Source organism: Bos taurus, chromosome 6 (assembly GCF_002263795.3).
Source record: "Bos taurus isolate L1 Dominette 01449 registration number 42190680 breed Hereford chromosome 6, ARS-UCD2.0, whole genome shotgun sequence".
NCBI lineage: Eukaryota > Metazoa > Chordata > Mammalia > Artiodactyla > Bovidae > Bos > Bos taurus.
This window is the reverse complement of record NC_037333.1, coordinates 31,527,137-31,548,220: the sequence shown is the minus strand read 5'-3', so window position 1 is coordinate 31,548,220 and position 21,084 is coordinate 31,527,137. Positions and strand designations below refer to the sequence as shown.

Below are 21,084 nucleotides of genomic sequence, written 5' to 3'. Positions count from 1 at the left end.
GGCATCTCATATAGCCCTACAGGTTGCCTTGCATACCTATTCTACGTTTCCACCTGGGGCTGTGCTTTGGGTCAGTGAGTCGCAATTCATTTTAAATGTGAGAGCTCTTTTTTTTTTTTTTTTTTTTCTTCTCTATAGTGGGACTACTGCTTTTACAAATCTGACAGCAGACACTCTCCAGTAAAGGGTTCCCTGATGGACAGTGCTATCTGTATTTTCTTTGCCATGGAAAATGTTAAGTTTGTAAATATACTTTGCTTGGTGTGATGGAAAGGATATTGAACAATGAGTTAGAGACTTGCATCTCTTTTTTTAGGGTGAGTGTTTGTGTCCTTGACAAGTGTAAACCATCAAAGCCTGGGGGCAATAGAAGAGGGATGCATGTCTATTACTTGCTGCTGCCACTGCTAAGTCACTTCAGTCATGTCCGACTCTGTGTGACCCCATAGATGGCAGCCCACCAGGCGCCCCCATCCCTGGGATTATCTAGGCAAGAACACTGGAGTGGGTTGCCATTTCCTTCTCCAATGCAGGAAAGTGAAAAGTGAAAGTGAAGTTACTCAGTCGTATCGGACTATTCGCTACCCCATGGACTGCAGCCTACCAGGCTCCTCCATCCATGGGATTTTCCAGGCAAGAGTACTGAAGTGGGGTGCCATACTTGCAGGCTACACTTACTCCTTGGAAGGAAAGTTATGACCAACCTAGATAGCATATTAAAAAGCAAAGACATTACTTTGCCAAGAAAGGTCCATCTAGTCAAGGCTATGGTTTTTCCAGTGGTCATGTATGGATATGAGAGTTGGACTGTGAAGAAAGCTGAGTGCTGAAGAATTGATGCTTTTGGACTGTGGTGCTGGAGAAGACTCTTGAGAGTCCCTTGACTGCAAGGAGATCCAACCAGTCCATTCTAAAGGAGATTAGTCCTGGGTGTTCATTGGAAGGACTGATGCTAAAGCTGAAACTCCAATACTTTGGCCACCTCATGTGAAGAGTTGACTCATTGGAAAAGACTCTGATGCTGGGAGGGATTGGGGGCAGGAGGAAAAGGGAACGACAGAGGATGAGATGGCTGGAGGGCATCACTGACTCGATGGACATGAGTCTGAGTGAACTCCGGGAGTTGGTGATGGACAGGGAGGCCTGGCGTGCTGTGATTCATGTGGTCGCAAAGAGTCAGACATGACTGAGGAGACTGAACTGAACTGACAGTTGGTCATAGAGGATCCTGTTGTGATTTATCTCAGAGAGTGTTTTGCCTGTGTTTTCCTCTAGGAGTTTTATAGTTTCTGGTCTTACATTTGGATCTTTAATCCATTTTGAGTTTATTTTTGTGTATGGTGTTAGAAAGTGTTCTAGTTTCATTCTTTTACAAGTGATTGACCAGTTTTCCCAGCACCACTTGTTGAAGAGATTGTCTTTTCTCCATTGTACATTTTTGCCTCTTTTGTCAAATAAAAGGTGTCCATAGGTGTTGAGGTCCTTTAATGGACGAGAATGTGGTGGTCTGGAGTCGATGATAAGAAAATAAAAGAGAGAGACAAAGAGGCTTGCAGTGCTTCACATAGGCACAGGGCGCCCTCTCACGAGGGTCTTGCAAGCCTGGGCAAGAAAGTGAGCCAGTGGGCTCCTGCACTCCAAAGAATTAGCCTGAGAAGGAGAGAGAAAGAAAGAGAGAGAAAAAGAAAGAAAGACATGGGGACCCAAGCTCTGATGGAACAAGGGTGTTTTATTCAACATAGTGTGGGTATATATACTGTCTTACAAGGTAGCTTTGTTCAGCAAAGATAAAGATCAAATTGCAAATTATCAAGGAAACATAAGGCAATCCGTATCAAAGAGAGAGGGTTGTAAATAATCACTTTTACCTTATGGTTCATAAAAAGGAAGAGGGTCATAAATAGTTGCTTATCACCATATGGAAAAACTAACAAAGGACATGCAAGCATTCCTCAGCCCCAGGAGTGGTTTGCCACTCCTCTTAATTCCTGAATATTTGAGAATTAATAAGGAACAGAGGATTCATGACAGGACCAAAACAGAACCCAGGAAGCCTCCTGTTAAATGCTTCCTGACACGTAGGTTGTGGATTTATCTATTTGGTTAATATATAAATTATCTATTTTTTAAATGTTTTTATAAATAGAAAATTTATCTATTTTCTGTTTTCTTCCATTGACCTATATTTCTGTCTCTGTGCCAGTGCCATACTGTCTTGATGACTGTAGCTTTGTAGTATAGTCTGAAGTCTGGAAGGTTGATACATCCAGTTCCATTCTTCTTTCTCAAGATTGCTTTGATCTTCGATGTTTTTTGTATTTCTTTACAAATTGTGAACTTATATGTTCTAGTTCTGCAAAAAATATTGTAGGTAGCTTGAAAGGGGTAGCATTGAATCTGTAGATTGTTTTGGGTAGTATACCCTTTTTCACTATATTGATTCTTGTAATTCATGAACATTGTATATTTCCATCTATTTGTGTCATCTTTGATTTCTTTCATCAGTGTTTTATAGTTTTCTATATATAAGTCCTTTGTTTCTTTAGGTAGATTCGTTCCTAAGTACTTAATTCTTTTCATCACAATGGTGAATTGGATTTTCCTTAATTTCTCTTTTTGTTTTCTCATTGTTAGTGTATAGGAATGCAAGGGATTTCTGTATATTAATTTTATGTCCTGCAACTTTACTATATTCATTGATAACTCTAGTAACTTTCTGGTGGAGTCTTTAAGGTTTTCTATGTAGAGGATCATGTCATCTGCAAACAGTGAGAGTTTTACTTCTTCTTTTCCAATATGGATTCCTTTTATTTCTTTTTCTTCTCTGATTGCTGTGGCTAAAACTTCCAAAGCTATGTTGAATAGTAGTGGTGAGAGTGGGCACCCTTGTCTTGTTCCTGACTTTAGGGAAAATGCTTTCAATTTTTTGCCATTGAGGATAATGTTTGCTGTGGGTTTGTCATATATGGCTTTTATTATGTTGAGGTATGTTCCTTCTATGCCTGCTTTCTGCAGAGTTTTTATCATATATGGATGTTGAAGTTTGTCAAAGGTTTTCTCTGCATCTGTAGAGATAATCATATGGTTTTTATCTTTCAATTTGTTAATGTGGTGTATCACATTAATTGATTTGCAAATATTGAAGAATCCTTGCATCCCTGGGATGAAGCCCACTTGGTCATGATGTATGATCTTATTAATATGTTGTTGGATTCTGTTTGCTAGAATTTTGTTAAGGATTTTTACGTCTCTGTTCATCAGTGATATTGGCCTGTAGTTTTCTTTTTTGTGTGTGGCACCTTTGTCTGGTATTGGTATTACGGTGATGATGGCCTCATAGAATGAGTTTGGTAGTTTACCTCCCTCTGCAATTTTCAGGAAGAGTTTGAGTAGGATAGGTGTTAGTTCTTCTCTAAATTTCTGGTAGAATTCACCTGTGAAGCCATCTGGTCCTGGGTTTTTGTTTGTTGCAAGATTTTTGATTACAGTTTTGATTCCCATGCTTGTGATGAGTCTGTTAAGATTTTCTGTTCTTTCTGGTTCAGTTTTGGAAGTTATATTTGTCAAGGAATCTGTCCATCTCTTCCAATTTTTCCACTTTTATGGCATATAGTTGCTGATAGTAGTCTCTTTGATCCTTTGTATTTCTGTGTTATCTGCTGTGCTTTCTCCATTTTCACTTCTAATTTTTGATTTGATTCTTCTCCGTTTTTTTCTTGATGAGTCTGGCTAACGGTTTGTCTATTTTATTTATCTTCTCAAAGAACCAGCTTTTAGTTTTGTTGATTTTTGCTTTTTGTTCCTTTTTTTTTTTTTTCCTTTTCACTTGTTTTTTTTTTTTTACTTATATTTTTGTTCCTTTTCACTTATTTCTGCTCTAATTTTTATGATTTCTTTCCTTCTACTAACCCTAGGGTTCTTCATTTCTTCTTTTTCTAGTTGTTTTAGGAGTAAAGTTAGGTTATTTGTTTAATTTTTTTGTCTTCTTTCTTGAAGTTAAACTTCTATTGGTATGAACCTTTCCCTTAGTACTGCTTTTACTGATTTTTGGGTTGTCCTATTTTCATCTTCATTTGTTTCTATGAATATTTTGATTCCCTTTTTGATTTCTTCCATGGTTTGTTGGTTATTCAGAAGTGTGTTGTTTAGCCTCCATATGTTTGTATTTTAATAGTTTTTTTCCTGTAGTTGTCACCTAATCTTACCACATTGTGATCAGAAAAGATGCTTGAAATGATTTCATTTTTTTTGAATTTACCAAGGCTAGATTTATGAACCAGGATGTGATCTATCCTGGAGAATGTTCTGTGTGCACTTGAGAAATAGGTGAAATTCATTGTTTTGGAGGTGAAATGTCCTATAGATATCAATTAGGTCTAACTGGTCCATTGTATCATTTAAAGTCTGTGTTTCCTTGCTAATTTTCTGTTTGGTTTATCTATCCCTAGGTGTGAGTGGGGTATTAAAGTCCCCACTATTATTGTGTTACTGTTAATTTCCCCTTTCATACTTGTTAGCATTTGCCTTATGTATTGAGGTGCTCCTATGTTGGGTGCATATATATTTACAATTGTTGTATCTTCTTCTTGGATTTATCCTTTGACCATTAAGTACTGTCTTTCTGTGTCTCTTTTCACAGCCTTTATTTCAGTCTATTTTATCTGATATGAGTATTGCTACTCCTGCTTTCTTTTGGTCTCCATATGCATGAAATATATTTTTTTTCAGCCCTTCACTTTCAGTCTGTATGTGTCCCCTGGTTTGATGTGGGTCTCTTGTAGACAGCATATATAGGGGTCTTGTTTTTTGTATCCATTCAGCCAGTCTTTGTCTTTTGGTTGGGGCATTCGACCCATTTACATTTAAGGTAATTATTGATAAGTATGATCCCATTTCCATTTACTTTGTTGTTTGGGTTTGAAACAAACTTCTGTGTTTCCTGTCTAGAGAAGATCCTTTAGCATTTGTTGGAGAGCTGGTTTCGTGGTGCTGAATTCTCTCAGCTTTTGCTTGTCTGTAAAGCTTTTGAATTCTTCATATTTGAATGAGATCCTTGCTGGGTACAGTAATCTGGGTTGTATGTTTTTCTCTTTTATCTCTTTAAATATGTCCTGTCATTCCCTTCTGGCCTAAAGAGTTTCTATTGAAAGATCAGCTGTTATTTTTACGGGGATCCCCTCATGTGTTATTTGGTTTTTTTCCCTTGCTGCTCTTTGAGTTTGATCTTCATCAGTTTGATTAATATGTGTCTTGGGGTGTTTTGCCTTGGGTTCATCATGTTTGGGCCTCTCTGGATTTCTTGGACTTGAGTGGCTATTTCCTTCCCCATTTTAGGCAAGTTTTCAACTATTATCTCCTCAAGTATTTTCTCATGCCCCCCTTTTTTTTCTTTTTTTTTTTTTGTCTTCTTCTGGGACTCCTATGATTCAAATGTTGGGGCATTTGACATTGTCTCGGAGGTCTCTGAGGTTGTCCTCATTTCTTTTAATATTTTTTCTTCTTTTTCCCACTCTGCTTCATTTATTTCCACCATTCTATGTTCCACTTCACTTATCCTATCTTCTGCTTCAGTATTCTACTGTTGGCCCCCTCCAGAGTGCTTTTGATCTGTCATTTCATTATTCATTATTGATCGACTCTTCTTTATTTCTTCTGGGTCCTTGTTAAACATTTCTTTCATCTTCTCAATACTTGTCTCCAGTCTATTTATCTGTAAGTCCATTTTGTTTTCAAGATTTGGGATCATCTTTACTATCATTATTCTGAATTCTTTTTCAGGTAGACTCCCTATCTCCTCCTGTTTTGTTTAGTTTGGTGGGCATTTATCATGTTCCTTTACCTTCTGAATATTTCTCTGCCTTTTCATTTTATTTAGATTGCTGTGTTGGGTGCCCTTTTTGTAGACTGGAAGTTTGTGGTTCCTCTTTATTGTGGAGCCTGCTTCCTGTGGGTGGGGTAGGATGAGTGGCTTGTCAAGGTTTCCCGATTAGGGGAGCTTGCATTTGTGGTCTGATGGGTAGAACTGGATCTCTTCTCTCTGAAGTGCAGTGAAGTGTCCAGTAGTGAGTTTGGGGGTGTCTATGGGTTTGACTGGCTTCGGGCAGCCTGTCTTTTAATGCTCAGGGCTGTGTTCCTGCTTTGCTGGAGAATTAGCATGGTATGTCTTTGTCTAGAATTTGTTGGCTCTTGGGTGGAGCTTGGTTTCAGTGTAGGTATGGAGGCTTTTGGGTGAGCTCTTGTCTATTAATGTTCCCTACAATCAAGAGTTCTCTGATGTTCTCAAGTTTTGGAGTTAAGCCTCCTGCCTCTGGCTTTCAGTCTCATTCTTACAGTAGCCTCAAGACTTTTCCATCCATACACCACAAATGACAAAACATCTAGGTTAATGGTGAAACAGTTCTCCTCAGCAAGGGACACCCAGAGAGGTTCACAGAGTTACATGGAGAAGAGAAGAGGGAGGAGAGAGATAGAGGTGACCAGGAGGAGAAGAGGAGGAGTCAAAAGAGGAGAGACTGATCTAGCCAGTAATCAGTTCCCTGAGTTTTCTCCACAGTCTGGAACACCCAGAGAGAGTCACAGAGTTAAGTAGAGAAGAGAAGGGGGAGGGAGGAGATTGAGGTGACCTGGTGGAGAAAAGTGAGGGTCAAAAGGGGAGAGAGCAATCAAGCCAGTAATCACACCCCTCCTTTTGAAGAGAATGGGCTGCCTTTCTGGGTGCCTGGTGTCCTCCACCAGCATTCAGTTGTTTTGTGGAAGTTACCCAGCATTCAATTGAGCTCTTGATGAATTTGTGGGAGAGAAAGTGGTCTTCCCGTCCTATTCCTCTGCCATCTTGGGACCACCCCCCAAATGGCCAGTTTATTTCATGGAGTTACTTATCATCTAACTTTTCCTTTGAATTTTTCAAGAATTATGTAAAAAATAAAAGTTTGAATCCTGAGAATGTTATATCTAGAATGCATAAGATCTAGAATAAATACTTGAACAATTATGATGTCTTACCTTCTCCAGTGGAATTAATTTTTCCTAATTCTGTCTGTATTTACTTTTGGTTTTTAAATTCTTGACTTCAAAAATTGGCATTCTGAAATATCACTTCTGAACTCTTTTTTTCTATATATGCTATGTCTTTATGTTTATTTATAATTTATATTTGTCCTCATTTTAAATATGTTTTGAAGTAAGAGTATATGCATTCACACAGTAGTTAAAATGAAGCTAAAACAGATCATAAACCATGTAGTTGAAATTAGAAAAATTTCAGCTAGAAACCAGAATGAAATAGTTTCTGAAATGCATTATTTTGTTTGACTATGACTTTTCTGTAAACAGGAAAAAAATAAAAACATTTTCATTTCCCAAGTTTAATATGAAAGCCGAGTGTCATCAAAGTTTTAGGTATCAGAATGACTCTCTTCTCTGTGGCCAGAAGTGCCTTCCTCAAACTCTTCATCTCCCCCTTCATTTATTTACCAGTTTGCATATTATCTCCTTTTGTAAAACCTTGTGTTACATATTCAATAAATAATTACCTTTTCTTTGAATTATACATTGATAATTATATACTGTCACTTGGAGAAGGAAATGGGAAACCACTCCAGTTATGTTGCCTAGATAAATCCCATGGAGAGAGGAGCCTGGAGGGATACAGTCCATGGGATTTCAAGAGTAGGACACGACTTAGTGACCAAACCACATAGCTGTCACTAATTGGATGCCTATCACGTGAGAGGCAAATATCAGACACTGAATTATCTCTGACCTTCACAATAATCCTGAAGGATTCCTGGTTAAATGTCTTCTTTATAGACGATTAAACTGAAAAGAAGAGTAGCTAAGAAATTTATATGAAGTAAGATAGCTGTTAATAATTAGGATAGGATTCTTGATCTGAATCCCAATAGCAGTTTATAATTGAAAGATATCCACATGTAGAATGTTCTTTAAAATATATATATATTTCCATAGTTGTATAATAACTGTGTAACCTTTATTTACTATTCTTTGTAAAAGAGAAAACTCATGAAACCTATATTGACATTTGAATATTACTGTACTTTCTTACAGCCTGTGAACTTATGAATCAAGGCATCTTGGCCCTGGTCAGCTCCATTGGCTGCACATCAGCAGGATCCCTCCAGTCTTTGGCAGATGCCATGCATATCCCCCACCTCTTCATTCAGCGCTCCACAGCTGGGACCCCAAGGAGTGGCTGTGGACTCACCCGGAGCAACAGGAATGATGACTACACTCTCTCTGTTCGGCCACCTGTCTACTTAAATGACGTTATCCTGAGAGTGGTCACGGAATATGCCTGGCAGAAGTTCATTATATTCTATGATAGCGAGTATGGTAAGTGTTTGTTACTTGCATGAGTTTTGTCAGCTGGTATTTATATGGCAGTTAATTTTGTTGAATCTTGAAAAACTTGAAGAAGTTATTATTATTTGTGGTTTTCATGTCCTGTCATGTTCTTACAAATCAGGCAACAATGACAAAAAGTTTGTTAAGACCTCAGGTTCAATCTTTTGCATATATTTTGATCTTTCAAATAATAGGAAGTTATTGAAAACAATGCTGTATTTTTTCCTCTTTCAAAAGCATTTATACCTAAATATAATAATAAAAGAATAATTTTGGACAGATCCTAGAACACTTAAAATATTACATATTTCTATTTTTCAGTTAAAAAATAATCTGAAGTATTTTTCTTATGCTCTTGTATAGACTTTAGAATCTACATAGTACTTAACACTTTGAGGGTCATTGAAATTATAATGCCTTTTATTTATCCTAGCATATTGTCTCCAATGTGAACTCTCACAAAAATACTGCTTAGTATAAAGATACTTAATTTATTTAACTTTCCAAGGTAAAACACAAGGCATTTTACTTATATTATTTTACTATATCTTAAGAAGATACTTTGTCTCAATATTTTTACTTGTGCTACATCAACCAAAGTAAGCAAAAATAGGGCTTCCCAGGTATAAAGAACTTTCCTGCCAATGCAAGAGACATAAGAGACTCAGGTTTGATCCCTGAGTCAGGAAGATCCCCTGGAGGAGGGCATGGCAAGCCACTCCAGTATTCTTGCCTGGAGAATCCCAGAGGAGCCTGGCAGGCTGCCATCCATAGCATGACAAAGAGTCAGACACAACTGAAGTAGCTTAGCACGCATTTAATATTAAATAATGAAATAATGTTATTTTTGCTCAAACACTTTTTTCCCAAATTAAAATCTACCTGTTTTATATCTGACTAATCCCAGAGATTTTCAAATATAGTTTCTCTCTTATTTTTGTCATTAGGAAGAGAGGAAAGAGAGTAGAGATTGCTAGGTTCAAACGAGAAGAAATAAACAGATTTTGATAAGGGATATATACTGTAAAACATGTGCTTCCTTAGAAATTTGCCTTAAGAAAGAGACAGAAAAAAAAAATTCCTTTCAGTGTGGATGGGCCTGGTTTTTACAGTTTTTATTTTAAAACGTTAAGATTTATAATCTAAAGTGCAACTTATTTTCATTGCAAATGAAAAACTATTTCAAAATGAGAGTTTTCTTACCCTAATCTGCTCAGCATTTTGAACACAGAGAACAGTTACACAAGAGTGGCCAGAAAGTGACATCAATAGAACCAAGCACAAACAGGTTGGCAGAAAGCTGGAAAGCAGCAAATTGAGCTCCTGTGGACTCCTAGGGAGGGAAAGCAAGTGGCAGCTACATTAGCCCTAAATATTCAAAGGTCACATGGGGTTTGGGCAGCTGAGTTCCATTAAACTTGATGGGTAGACTTCAGCCAAAAGTCTGTGAGACTCTCTAAAAGCACAGTCCTTTGTCCCCAGGACGGAAATCCTTATTTTGTTGCTTAATTCATATTACTTAGGGGTCACAGAACGAAGACCAAGAGACTAAAATGAATAAAGTAAACAAAAAGGAAATAAAAATAATTGGCTCATCAGTAAAAGTAAGGATGGAACACAAATCTGTTAGTCACTAGTAGAATTACTTAGTGAACATAGTAAACTCTACCTCTACTGTCAACATACTGAGTATCCCTTTGTCAATTTTTTCTAGTCAGATTATCAATGGATATATAACGACAAATGGTTATCATGACCTCCACTCAAACATAATTTGAAATAATGAATTTTTAAATTCTAAATCTTTATTTAAAAGGAGAAAACACTGCTTAGTTAGTCCTATCAAAATAGTATGTAAAATAAAGAACAGAAAATAACTTTTGATGATGTTTCTACAAATTAAAATGAGAATTTTACTGTATGATTACAAATATCCATGAGAAAAGAAAATTCCTTGTTATCTTATTACCAAGTCCTACATGGATTACACGTAGGGAATTCTTATAAAGAAGGCATTTTGATTACTGATAAGTAATTTTTTTAATGTATACTAAATTCATGGTCACACACTCCTTTCCATACATTTGAATTTCCCCATTCTCTTTTCTTTTGCTTTCCTTTGAATACATAAGATGCTTATAATCATAGTATTTGTATCCTCTGTTAGAAGCAGTGTTTGTTTTAGGAATAATGAAAACATTTTCCTTTATTCTGATGATAAACTTTATTTTAACTTTTTAATTTAATAATTCATGAAAAAATATCCTGATTGTACTTTACAATCATTTCCAGTAATACTTTTCTTCAAAGAAAATTTTCCTTTGATACTTACAATAAATCTTGCTAGTAAAGAACTAGGCTACAATCCAACATAAACATCAAGCTATCCAAATATCTTGTATCTTGAAGAGGGCTACATGTATTTACATATACATTCATCATCAGATCAGATCAAATCAGTTGCTCAGTCGTGTCCAACTCTTTGAGACCCCAAGAATCGCAGCACGCCAGGCCTCCCTGTCCATCACCAACTCCCAGAGTTCACTGAGACTCACGTCCATCGAGTCAGTGATGCCATCCAGCCATCTCATCCTCTGTCGTCCCCTTCTCCTCCTGCCCCCAATCCCTCCCAGCATGAGAGTCTTTTCCAATGAGTCAACTCTTAGCATGAGGTGGCCAAAGTACGGAGGAGTTTCAGCTTTAGCATCATTCCTTCCAAAGAAATCCCAGGGCTGATCTCTTTCAGAATGGACTGCTTGGATCTCCTTGCAGTCCAAGGGACTCTCAAGAGTCTTCTCCAACACCACAGTTCAAAAGCATCATTCTTCGGCGCTCAGCCTTCTTCACAGTCCAAATCTCACATCCATACATGACCACAGGAAAAATTATAGCCTTGACTAGATGAAACTTTGTTGGCAAAATAATGTCTCTGCTTTTCAATGTGCTATCTAGGTTGGTCATAACCTTCCTTCCAAGGAGTAAGCATCTTTTAATTTCATGGCTGCAGTCACCATCTGTAGTGATTTTGGAGCCCAGAAAAATAAAGTCTGACACTGTTTCCACTGTTTCCCCATCTATTTCTCATGAAGTGGTGGGACCAGATGCCATGATCTTTGTTTTCTGAATGTTGAGCTTTAAGCCAACTTTTTCACTTTCCACTTTCACTTTTATCAAGAGGCTTTTGTGTTCCTCTTCACTTTCTGCCGTAAGGGTGGTGTCATCTGCATATCTGAGGTGATTGATATTTCTCCCAGCAGTCTTGATTCCAGTTTGTGTTTCTTCCAGTCCAGTGTTTCTCATGATGTACTCTGCATATAAGTTAAATAAACAGGGTGACAATATACAGCCTGGACGTACTCCTTTTCCTATTTGGAACCAGTCTGTTGTTCCATGTCCAGTTCTAACTGTTGCTTCCTGACCTGCATATAGATTTCTCAAGAGGCAGATCAGGTGGTCTGGTATTCCTATATCTTTGAGAATTTTGCACAGTTTATTGTGATCCACACAGTCAAAGGCTTTGGCATAGTCAATAAAGCAGAAATAGATGTTTTTCTGGAACTCTTTTGCTTTTTTGATGATCCAGCGGATGTTGGCAATTTGATCTCTGGTTCCTCTGCCTTTTCTAAAACCAGCTTGAACATGAGGAAGTTCACGGTTCACATATTGCTGAAACCTGGCTTGGAGAATTTTGAGCATTACTTTACTAGCGTGTGAGATGAGTGCAATTGTGAGTAGTTTGAGCATTCTTTGGCATTGCCTTTCTTTGGGATTGGAATGAAAACTGAGGTTTTCCAGTCCTGTGGCCACTGCTGAGTTTTCCAAATTTGCTGGCATAGTGAGTGAAGCACTTTCACAGCATCATCTTTCAGGATTTGGAATAGCTCAACTGGAATTACATTACCTCCACTAGCTTTGTTCGTAGTGATGCTTTCTAAGACCCACTTGACTTCACATTCCAGGATGTCTGGCTCTTGGTGAGTGATCACACCATCGTGATTATCTGGGTCATGAAGATCTTTTTTGTACAGTTCTTCTATGTATTCTTGCCATCTCTTCTTAATATCTTCTGCTTCTCTTAGGTCCATACCATTTCTGTCCTTTATTGAGCTCATCTTTGCATGAAATGTTCCTTTGATATCTCTGATTTTCTTGAAGAGATCTCTAGTCTTTCCCATTCTGTTGTTTTCCTCTATTTCTTTGCATTGATCGCTGAAGAAGGCTTTCTTATCTCTTCTTGCTATTCTTTGGAACTCTGCATTCAGATCTTCATATCTTTCCTTTTCTCCTTTGCTTTTCACTTCTCTTCTTTTCACAGCTATTTGTAAGGCCTCCCCAGACAGCCATTTTGCTTTTTTGCATTTATTTTCCATAGGGATGGTCTTGATCCCTGTCTCCTGTACAATGTCACGAACCTCATTCCATAGTTCATCAGGCACTCTATCTATCAGATCTAGGCCCTTAAATCTATTTCTCACTTCCACTGTATAATCATAAGGGATTTGATTTAGGTCATACCTGAATGGTCTAGTGGTTTTCCCTACTTTCTTCAATTTAAGTCTGAATTTGGCAATAAGGAGTTCATGGTCCGACCCACGGTCAGCTCCTGGTCTTGTTTTTGCTGACTGTATGGAGCTTCTCCATCTTTGGCTCAAAGAATATAATCAATCTGATTTCGGTGTTGACCATCCGGTGATGTCCATGTATAGAGTCTTCTCTTGTGTTCTTAGAAGAGGGTGTTTGTTATGACCAGTGCATTTTCTTGGCAAAACCCTATGAGTCTTTGCCCTGCTTCATTCTGTATTCCAAGGCCAAATTTGCCTGTTACTCCAGGTGTTTCTTGACTTCCTACTTTTGCATTCCAGTCCCCTATAATGAAAAGGACATCTTTTTTGGGTGTGAGTTCTAAAAGGTCTTGTAGGTTCATAGAACCGTTCAACTTCAGCTTCTTCAGCATTACTGGTTGGGGCATAGACTTGGATTACTGTGATATTGAATGGTTTGCCTTGGAAACAAACAGAGATCATTCTGTCGTTTTTGAGATTGCATCCAAGTACTGCATATCGGACTCTTTTGTTGACCATGATGGCCATTCCATTTCTTCTAAGGGATTCCTGCCCGCAGTAGTAGATATAATGGTCATGTGGATTAAATTCACCCATTCTAGTCCATTTCAGTTCACTGATTCCTAGAATGTCGATATTCACTCTTGCCATTCACCATAGTCCTCATTTTAAGTTCAAACATTAGAATTATACTTGACTTTTATCTTGGTTATCAGGAGTTACTTTCATTAAGGAATGGATTAAGTATCATCCATGGATGGAATCAGGCAACCTGCTGAAGCCAAATGTTATTGAAGATGTATTTTGCTTAGAAAAATATACTTAAAGAAAAAGATTAGATTTCTTATCCAGTTTATTAGAGGAACACTTTTTTCAAACACAGTTAATTGTGATTTTGAGCTTAAATTATGATTTAAGTTGGCTTAAAGCTCAACATTCAGAAAACTAGGATCATGGCATCTGGTCCCATCACTTCATAGCAAATAGATGAGCAAACACTGGAAACAGTGACAGACTTTATTTGGGGGGCTTCGAAATCACTGCAGATGGTGACTGTAGCCATGAAATTAAAAGATGCTTACTCCTTGCAAGGAAAGTTATGGCCAACCTAGACAGCATATTAAAAAGCAGAGATATTACTTTGCCAACACAGGTCCATCTAGTCAAGGCTATGGTTTTTTCAGTAGTCATGTACAGGTGTGAGAGTTGGTCTATAAAGAAAGCTGAGTGCCAAAGAATTGATACTTTTGCACTGTGGTGTTGGAGAAGACTCTTGAGAGTCCCTTGGACTGCAAGGAGATCCAACCAGTCAATCCTAAAGGAAATCAGTCCTGAATATTCATTGGAAAGACTGATGCTGAAGCTGAAACTCCAATGCTTTGGCCACCTGATGCAGAGAACTGATTCATTGGAAAAGACCCTGATGCTGGGAAAGATTGAAGGTGGGAGGAGAAGGGGACGACAGAGGATGAGATGGTTGTATGGCATCACAGACCCAATGGACATGAGTTTGAGTAAACTCCAGAAGTTGGTGATTCAACAGGGTGGTCTGACTTGTTGCATTCCATGGGGTTGCAAAGAGTAAGACATGACTTAGTGAATGAACTGAACTGAACTTATGACTATGATCCCAGTGTAACAGTACACTATAAATTCCTTAACAGAGAAAATTCAAATCTTTGACTAAGTAAATGGATGATGACCCAGGTTTGATTCCTGGGTTGGGAAGATCAAGTATTCTTGGGCTTCCCTTGTCTCAGCTGGTAAAGAACCTGCTTGCATTGTAGGAGTCCTGGGTTTGAAACCTGAGTTGGGAAGATTCCCTGGAGAAGAGAAAGGCTACCCTCTCCAGTATTCTGGCCTGGAGAATTCCATAGACTGTATAGTCGATGGAGTCACAAAGAGTTGGACATGACTGAGCAACTTAAAAAAAAAAATGGATGGAAAGAGAAATAAAAATGTGAAAGTTTATTTGAATGAATTGACTCAAGATATTTTTTTAAATACTTGGAAAGAAGTGTTGAACTTTTAAAAATGTGTCATTCAAGAAATATTCATTGTTCCCTTGTTTAGTGAAAATACAAAACATCACATTAAAAATTTTACAGAATTTAGTCTTAACCTTTAAGAAACATAATTAAAAGATAAAATATTTAGAATAGTCTCTTAATAGAGAAAATAGTAAGTTGTGTCATAAATGATATAAACTGAGTGCTGAAGATAGTGTTTAATTTAGGCAGCAGTGATCAAAGAAGGCTTCATGGGTAGACTTGGATCTTGATTATTGCCTCTCAGAATCCTACCTAACTTTCACAGTGTTTGAGAGACAGCAACTCCAATAGACAGTGTGAACAAATATTATAGAAATAAAAATATTAAAAATAGTATCTCTGAGGATTTTTATTGGCCAGGCACTAGAATAAATATTTTGCATTATATCACTGAATTTTCTCAATAGCTCTATGAAGTAGATTATAGGATTATCACAATTTTAAAAATTGGAAAACAGAAGCAACCAATGGGTAACTTGTTTATGAAATATGCCTAAGAAGCATCAATACTGAGTTTAAAGTCTGACCAGAGCATGTACTCCTAACCATGTATGAGTATGAAGAGATTGCAGTGAACTATCACACCAGAATATAACAAGGGGATAATCTATTTATAGAGAACATTTATTGATATCCAGGCTCTGTTCTAAATGCTTTACGTGTTCATTTAATTCTCACAGCAGCTCTATGCGGTAGATGATGATGATGATGATGATGATGATTATGATGGTAATGATATTACAGATGAAAAAAGCTGAGGTAGTAAGAAGTCAGGTGACTTGAAACTAAGTCCCCAAAGCCTGAATTCAAGCACTGATAGTGTCTCCTCTGCTTTCAACTACTGGACTCTTTTGATGCTATAGAAATAATAAGATTAATTTCTGACACAAATTTCTTAAGCATTTACAAATGAAAATGTGTAGAACCATTTTCATTAAAGAGATACAGTAAGTGACTTTAAGCCTGCTGACCTTTAGCATATTAATACCATTCAAGAAAAAATACTGCATATCAGTTCAGGAGGTTTGTTTATCATTGTAAATTTGGAAACAGGACAGTCATTGAGTCAAAGTAGGCTGACTTCTCAACAGAAATAGCTGCTTGCCTATATAATAACTGTTCTCCTCCTTAGGCCAAATCTGCTTGAGAGTGTAATACTTCCAGTTGAAAAACTATAGTCCGCAGATTGCTTACAGCTGGGGCTGTAATGTGATACAGTGAAGAACTGTGAAGGATCTGAGATTTTCGCCCTGCGTGCGTGCGTGCATGCATGTGTGCTCAATTGCTTCTGTCCTGTCTGACTCCTTGGGATCCTACAGACTGTAGTCCACAAGACTCCTCAGTTCATGGGATTCTCCAGGCAAGAAAACTGGAGTGGGATGCCATCCCTTCTCCAGAGGATCTTCCCAACTCAGGGATCGGACCGCTCATCTCCTACATAATAGGTGGATATTTTACCACTGAGCCACTGGAGAAGTCCTGAGATTTTAGCCTACTTGCAAGCTAAATAAGTTAGCCTGCCTCAATTATAGATACGCTAGCAGAAAACACTAAGCTCCTGAATTGGAGGGAGAGGACTTTAATACTTGGGGCACAGCAAGCAACACGAGCTTTATCTTAATTAAAGCTTTCTGTTCGTATTAGACACCATTAAGAAAATAATTAGGCAAACTGTAAACTGGGGAGTAAACTTCAATACATATACCTGAAAAACTTATGCAAATACATAGACTATATAAAAGGCTTAGAGAATTAAACAAACAAAACTACAAAGCAAAAATATGAGACCAACACAGATATAATAACCGAAAGTGTGCAAAAGTTTGTTCAAAGAATTCATATAAGAAGATATATAAACGGCCAATAAACACAAGAAGTGCTGAACGTTTTTAGTCCACAGGTATATGCCAATTAAAATAAGATACTAATCAGTACCCACTAGACTGACTGAAGGCCATTACTACACATGGGAAAGAATGTGGCAAACTGAAACCCTCTACAGAGTTGGATGTAAAAATGTACAGGCGCTTATGGAACCCTTTGGCAATTCATTACAAATTTAAATATTCGTCCACCACGTGACTTACCCATGTCACTTCCAGGTATTTACCAAGATAAATGTGAATGTATATCTTTGCGAAATCGTATATAAAAATCCTTATATTAGCATTATTCATGAAGTCCAAACCTAGAAACAACTTAAATGTCCATAATTTTGAAAATGGTTCAAGGAATTATGGAATGTTCCTACAATGGAATACTATTCAGCAATAAGAAGAAATGAACCATTGAAATATTCAACAATAAAAATTTGAGTGAAATAAGCCTGAAAGAAAAGAAGTATATGCTATAGTATTCCATTTATATGAATTCTGGTAACATACAAAACTAATCTTGGTGATCCAGTCAGAAAGTGGTTGCATCTCTGCGCCAGGAGTGGACTGTCTGAAAAAGGACACATGATAACCTTCTGTGGTACCAGAGATATTCAATTTTTTGTTTTGAGTGCAACACAATAAATCTTTGAACTATACATGTAAGTTCTATTTATTTATTATAAGTAAATTATAAAAATTAGAAGCCATAACAACCTATTAGATATCTGAAAACTAAAAAAAAGGGAAAAAATAGATTTATTTATAATTTCAAATGAAGTATCAGAATTAAAATGTGATCACTTATCGATTATGGTGTCAGAGACAAAGGGTTAGAATTGAGTGTAGTGGACACCTGGAACCCAGATTTGATAATAGACCAGAATGACTGGAAGAACTTCTTAATCGTCATACCACCTCAGGTCCATCATTGACACCTGGAATCAGAATTTTTGCAAGGTGGGCACTAAATGTTAACACCTCTCCTGATGTTTCTGATGCAGCCAGTTTTGTTCCTAGATAAGGCATCTGGAAGCAAGAAACTTTAGTAGATATCTTCTTCAACATCTTTGATTGGTAGCATTGTTTCCCTGCCAGAATCCTCCAAGCAAGAGAGAACTCATTGTATTCTCAAGGATACTATCTTAAAAATGGATACTGGACATTTCTAATTGGCAGAAACCTTTTCTTTTTATAATACTTAAAATATACTGGACAAAATGATTCATTTCTGGAATAATATAAAATAAGTAATCCTTTTGCTTGTAATCATTTATCAGTAAGTAAAGAATTGATTATATCCCATGAACCCACTCAGTCTTCTACTGCCTAAGTACCAAGAACAGTTTACTATTTTCAACCTGATAATGTATGCTTCTTAGATAGTCCATCTTTCTAATAAATGCCTTTATCCTTATCTATTTTATTTTTTCAATTTCTGTATTTGGCTGATATACTGATTACACAGTATGCCACATGCTATCTTATTGCCTTGGAGAAGTGAGACCTTTACTGCTTTTTAGCCAAACAAAAAACACTTGTGTTTTCACATAACTTCTGCCTTTTAAATTTTTTATATTAAATCTTTATCGTAAGTATTCGTTATATTGCCCTCCCTTTCCAATCTTGAATCATTTTCAATTTGCTTATCATGCTATTTATGCTTTCAGCCAAATCTCTGAGACAGCGTTTGATCAAGAAGGTATAATATAATACCTAGGAAGATTCATTAGAAGCAATGGTAGTAGTCCAGGCAGGCTCACTGTCAGAGAGGTCTAAGCAAGAAATTAGTTGAATGTACCAGAGCCAACAGCTAGATTCCAGAATCCAGGAGTCTTGGAACTGACAGTCAACAGAAGCCAGAAAGTTATAGAAGTGAGTGATCTTTAAAATAGAATAAAAGCATATAGATTGCTTTAATGAGAGGTTTCTGTTTTAAAGATATTGAAATAAAAGTTGAATTTCAGGGATGGATGGGCTGAATAGAACTGATTTTCAAGAGTGACATAAGCAGCAAAGTTGATGTGCATTTCATCTAAAGAACTATTTGGGTTATTTAATTTCCTTTGCCTAAAAAATATTGGTCCCACACTTAATATTAGAATGAACCTACTTGTAGATTTATTATCTGGGTCTAATTGTGGAGCTTGGAGGGGTAATATGATGATAGGGATATAAGCAGCTTGTAAAAGTAATGACACACAGGCATGAACTAACCAAAGGTAGTGATATTTGCACTCTTACTACAGCCTCAACTCTATTTCAATTCATGCATTTGTTTCATTCTCAAGCCAGACAGTTGTCATTGGTAACTCCAAGTATATTCTTAGAAATTATTACATTAAAAAAGGCCTCTTCCCTTCTTTGTCCATATACTAATACCATGCATAGGGCTATTTATCCTCCTATAAAGTCTCAAGCTGTGTTTGGGTCCTGTGCTTATTCTTGAATCAAATAATTTGTTCTGGGGTATGCGGGCTCTCAGTCAGCAGTCTGAGTTACATGATGACCCTCTAGGTGAAGGGTATGCGTATGTGGACACGTGTGCTTCCCTTGTCAGCTTGAAACAAATAATAAATATGAATTAGATTATTTCAGTTTTATTAATTAAATTTTTAAATCTAATATTATCAAATTGTAATTTAGATGTTTATAATTAATAAATATTTGTCTTTACAATTCACCACTTAAAATTGCTTTTAAAGTACAATCTTCTTTGGTTCAGTTTCCTTGTTTTTGTTGGTTTTGATCAACTTAGACTTATTTTATGTTCTTAGCTTTTCTGACATTTTCCTGACTGTTTCAGGAGAGTCTTTTTCGTTTTACAATAAGACTTTTGTCTGTATGTAAATGTATATTATAATTTGTTAAACTAAGTATTTCTGAAAATCAGAGACCAAAATGTATATAACATGTTTTGATAAAAAATATTTTAGGCTCAAAAATAGTAAGTGAAAACATATTTCTCTTTATATGCAGAAATATTTACTTTTTGACATCCATATGCATAAAAACAAAGAAATAATTCAACTTTAAGGATTAATGAACATATTATTTATGGATTCTTGCCTTCTGCAAATACTATTTAATGATTCCCAAATTAAGGGTCAGTATGTAGTTGAATGACCTGAGGTACTTAAGTACTACCCTCCAGTATATCATCCTTGCTTTAAAAGTTAAATTGTCATATGGTAGAACTCTTTGAAATGAACTTTGGGATGCTATCAGAATGAATGCATTCCTAGGAATCACAGTATTTATCCCATTCAGTCTTGATGTAGGTTTAATCAAGGCCCATAAAATGGACACATTCCTCTTAATTTATTGCAAATGTTTATAATTACCCTGAGGGTGTTTTTAAATGTCTGATGACTATAATATTATTAACTCTCTCTCTAGACAGTCTTAAAGTAGTTTATTACTCATTTGGCTACTTTCCAGGTTTCAGTTCTCTCATTTACTTCAATGTACATCAGTAAGTATATAATTAATTCAAGCATCTTAATGAACAATTTTGCTTGCATTTGTATATATTATGTCAGGGAGGTAAAAATAACATATTCTACTGTTTTGGATTTGTACATCAATAAAATGTCCTAAAAATATTGATTCAGCATAAAATGACATTTAACCTAAAAAATTATGATCTAATGTTAAAATCTTCTTATCAACAGAAGTTCTTATCAAACTGACAAGTTCTTATCAAACTGATAAGTTTTTATCAAACAGAAAATCTCAGATCAGATCAGTCACTCAGTCATGTCTGACTCTTTGCAACCCCATGAATCGCAGCACGCCAGGCCTCCCTGTCCATCACCAACTCCCGGAGTTCACTCAGACTCACGTACATCGAGTCAGTGATGCCATCCAGCCATCTCATCCTCTGTCGTCCCCTTCTCCTCTTGCCCCCAATCCCTCCCAGCATCAGAGTCTTTTCCAATGAGTCAACTCTTCACATGAGGTGGCCAAAATACCGGAGTTTAAGCTTTAGCATCATTCCTTCCAAAGAAACCCCAGGGCTGATCTCCTTCAGAATGCACTGCTTGGATCTCCTTGCAGTCCAAGGGACTCTCAAGAGTCTTCTCCAACACCACAATTGAAAAGCATGAATTCTTTGGCGCTCAGCCTTCTTCACAGTCCAACTCTCACATCCTTACATAACCACAGGAAAAACCATAGCCTTGACTAGATGAACCTTTGTTGGCAAAGTAATGTCTCTGCTTTTGAATATGC

At 36.9% G+C, this 21,084-nt stretch overlaps 1 protein-coding gene across 1 annotated transcript in view; it reads left to right on the top strand.

Annotated features, from left to right (window-relative positions):
- Positions 1-21,084, top strand: part of GRID2 (glutamate ionotropic receptor delta type subunit 2) — a 1,601,453-nt gene that overhangs the window by 830,921 nt on the left and 749,448 nt on the right. The window contains exon 3 of the mRNA XM_015471545.3: positions 8,068-8,352. Within this exon, the coding sequence (XP_015327031.2) occupies positions 8,068-8,352 (285 nt within the window). The remainder of the gene's footprint in view (positions 1-8,067; positions 8,353-21,084) is intronic.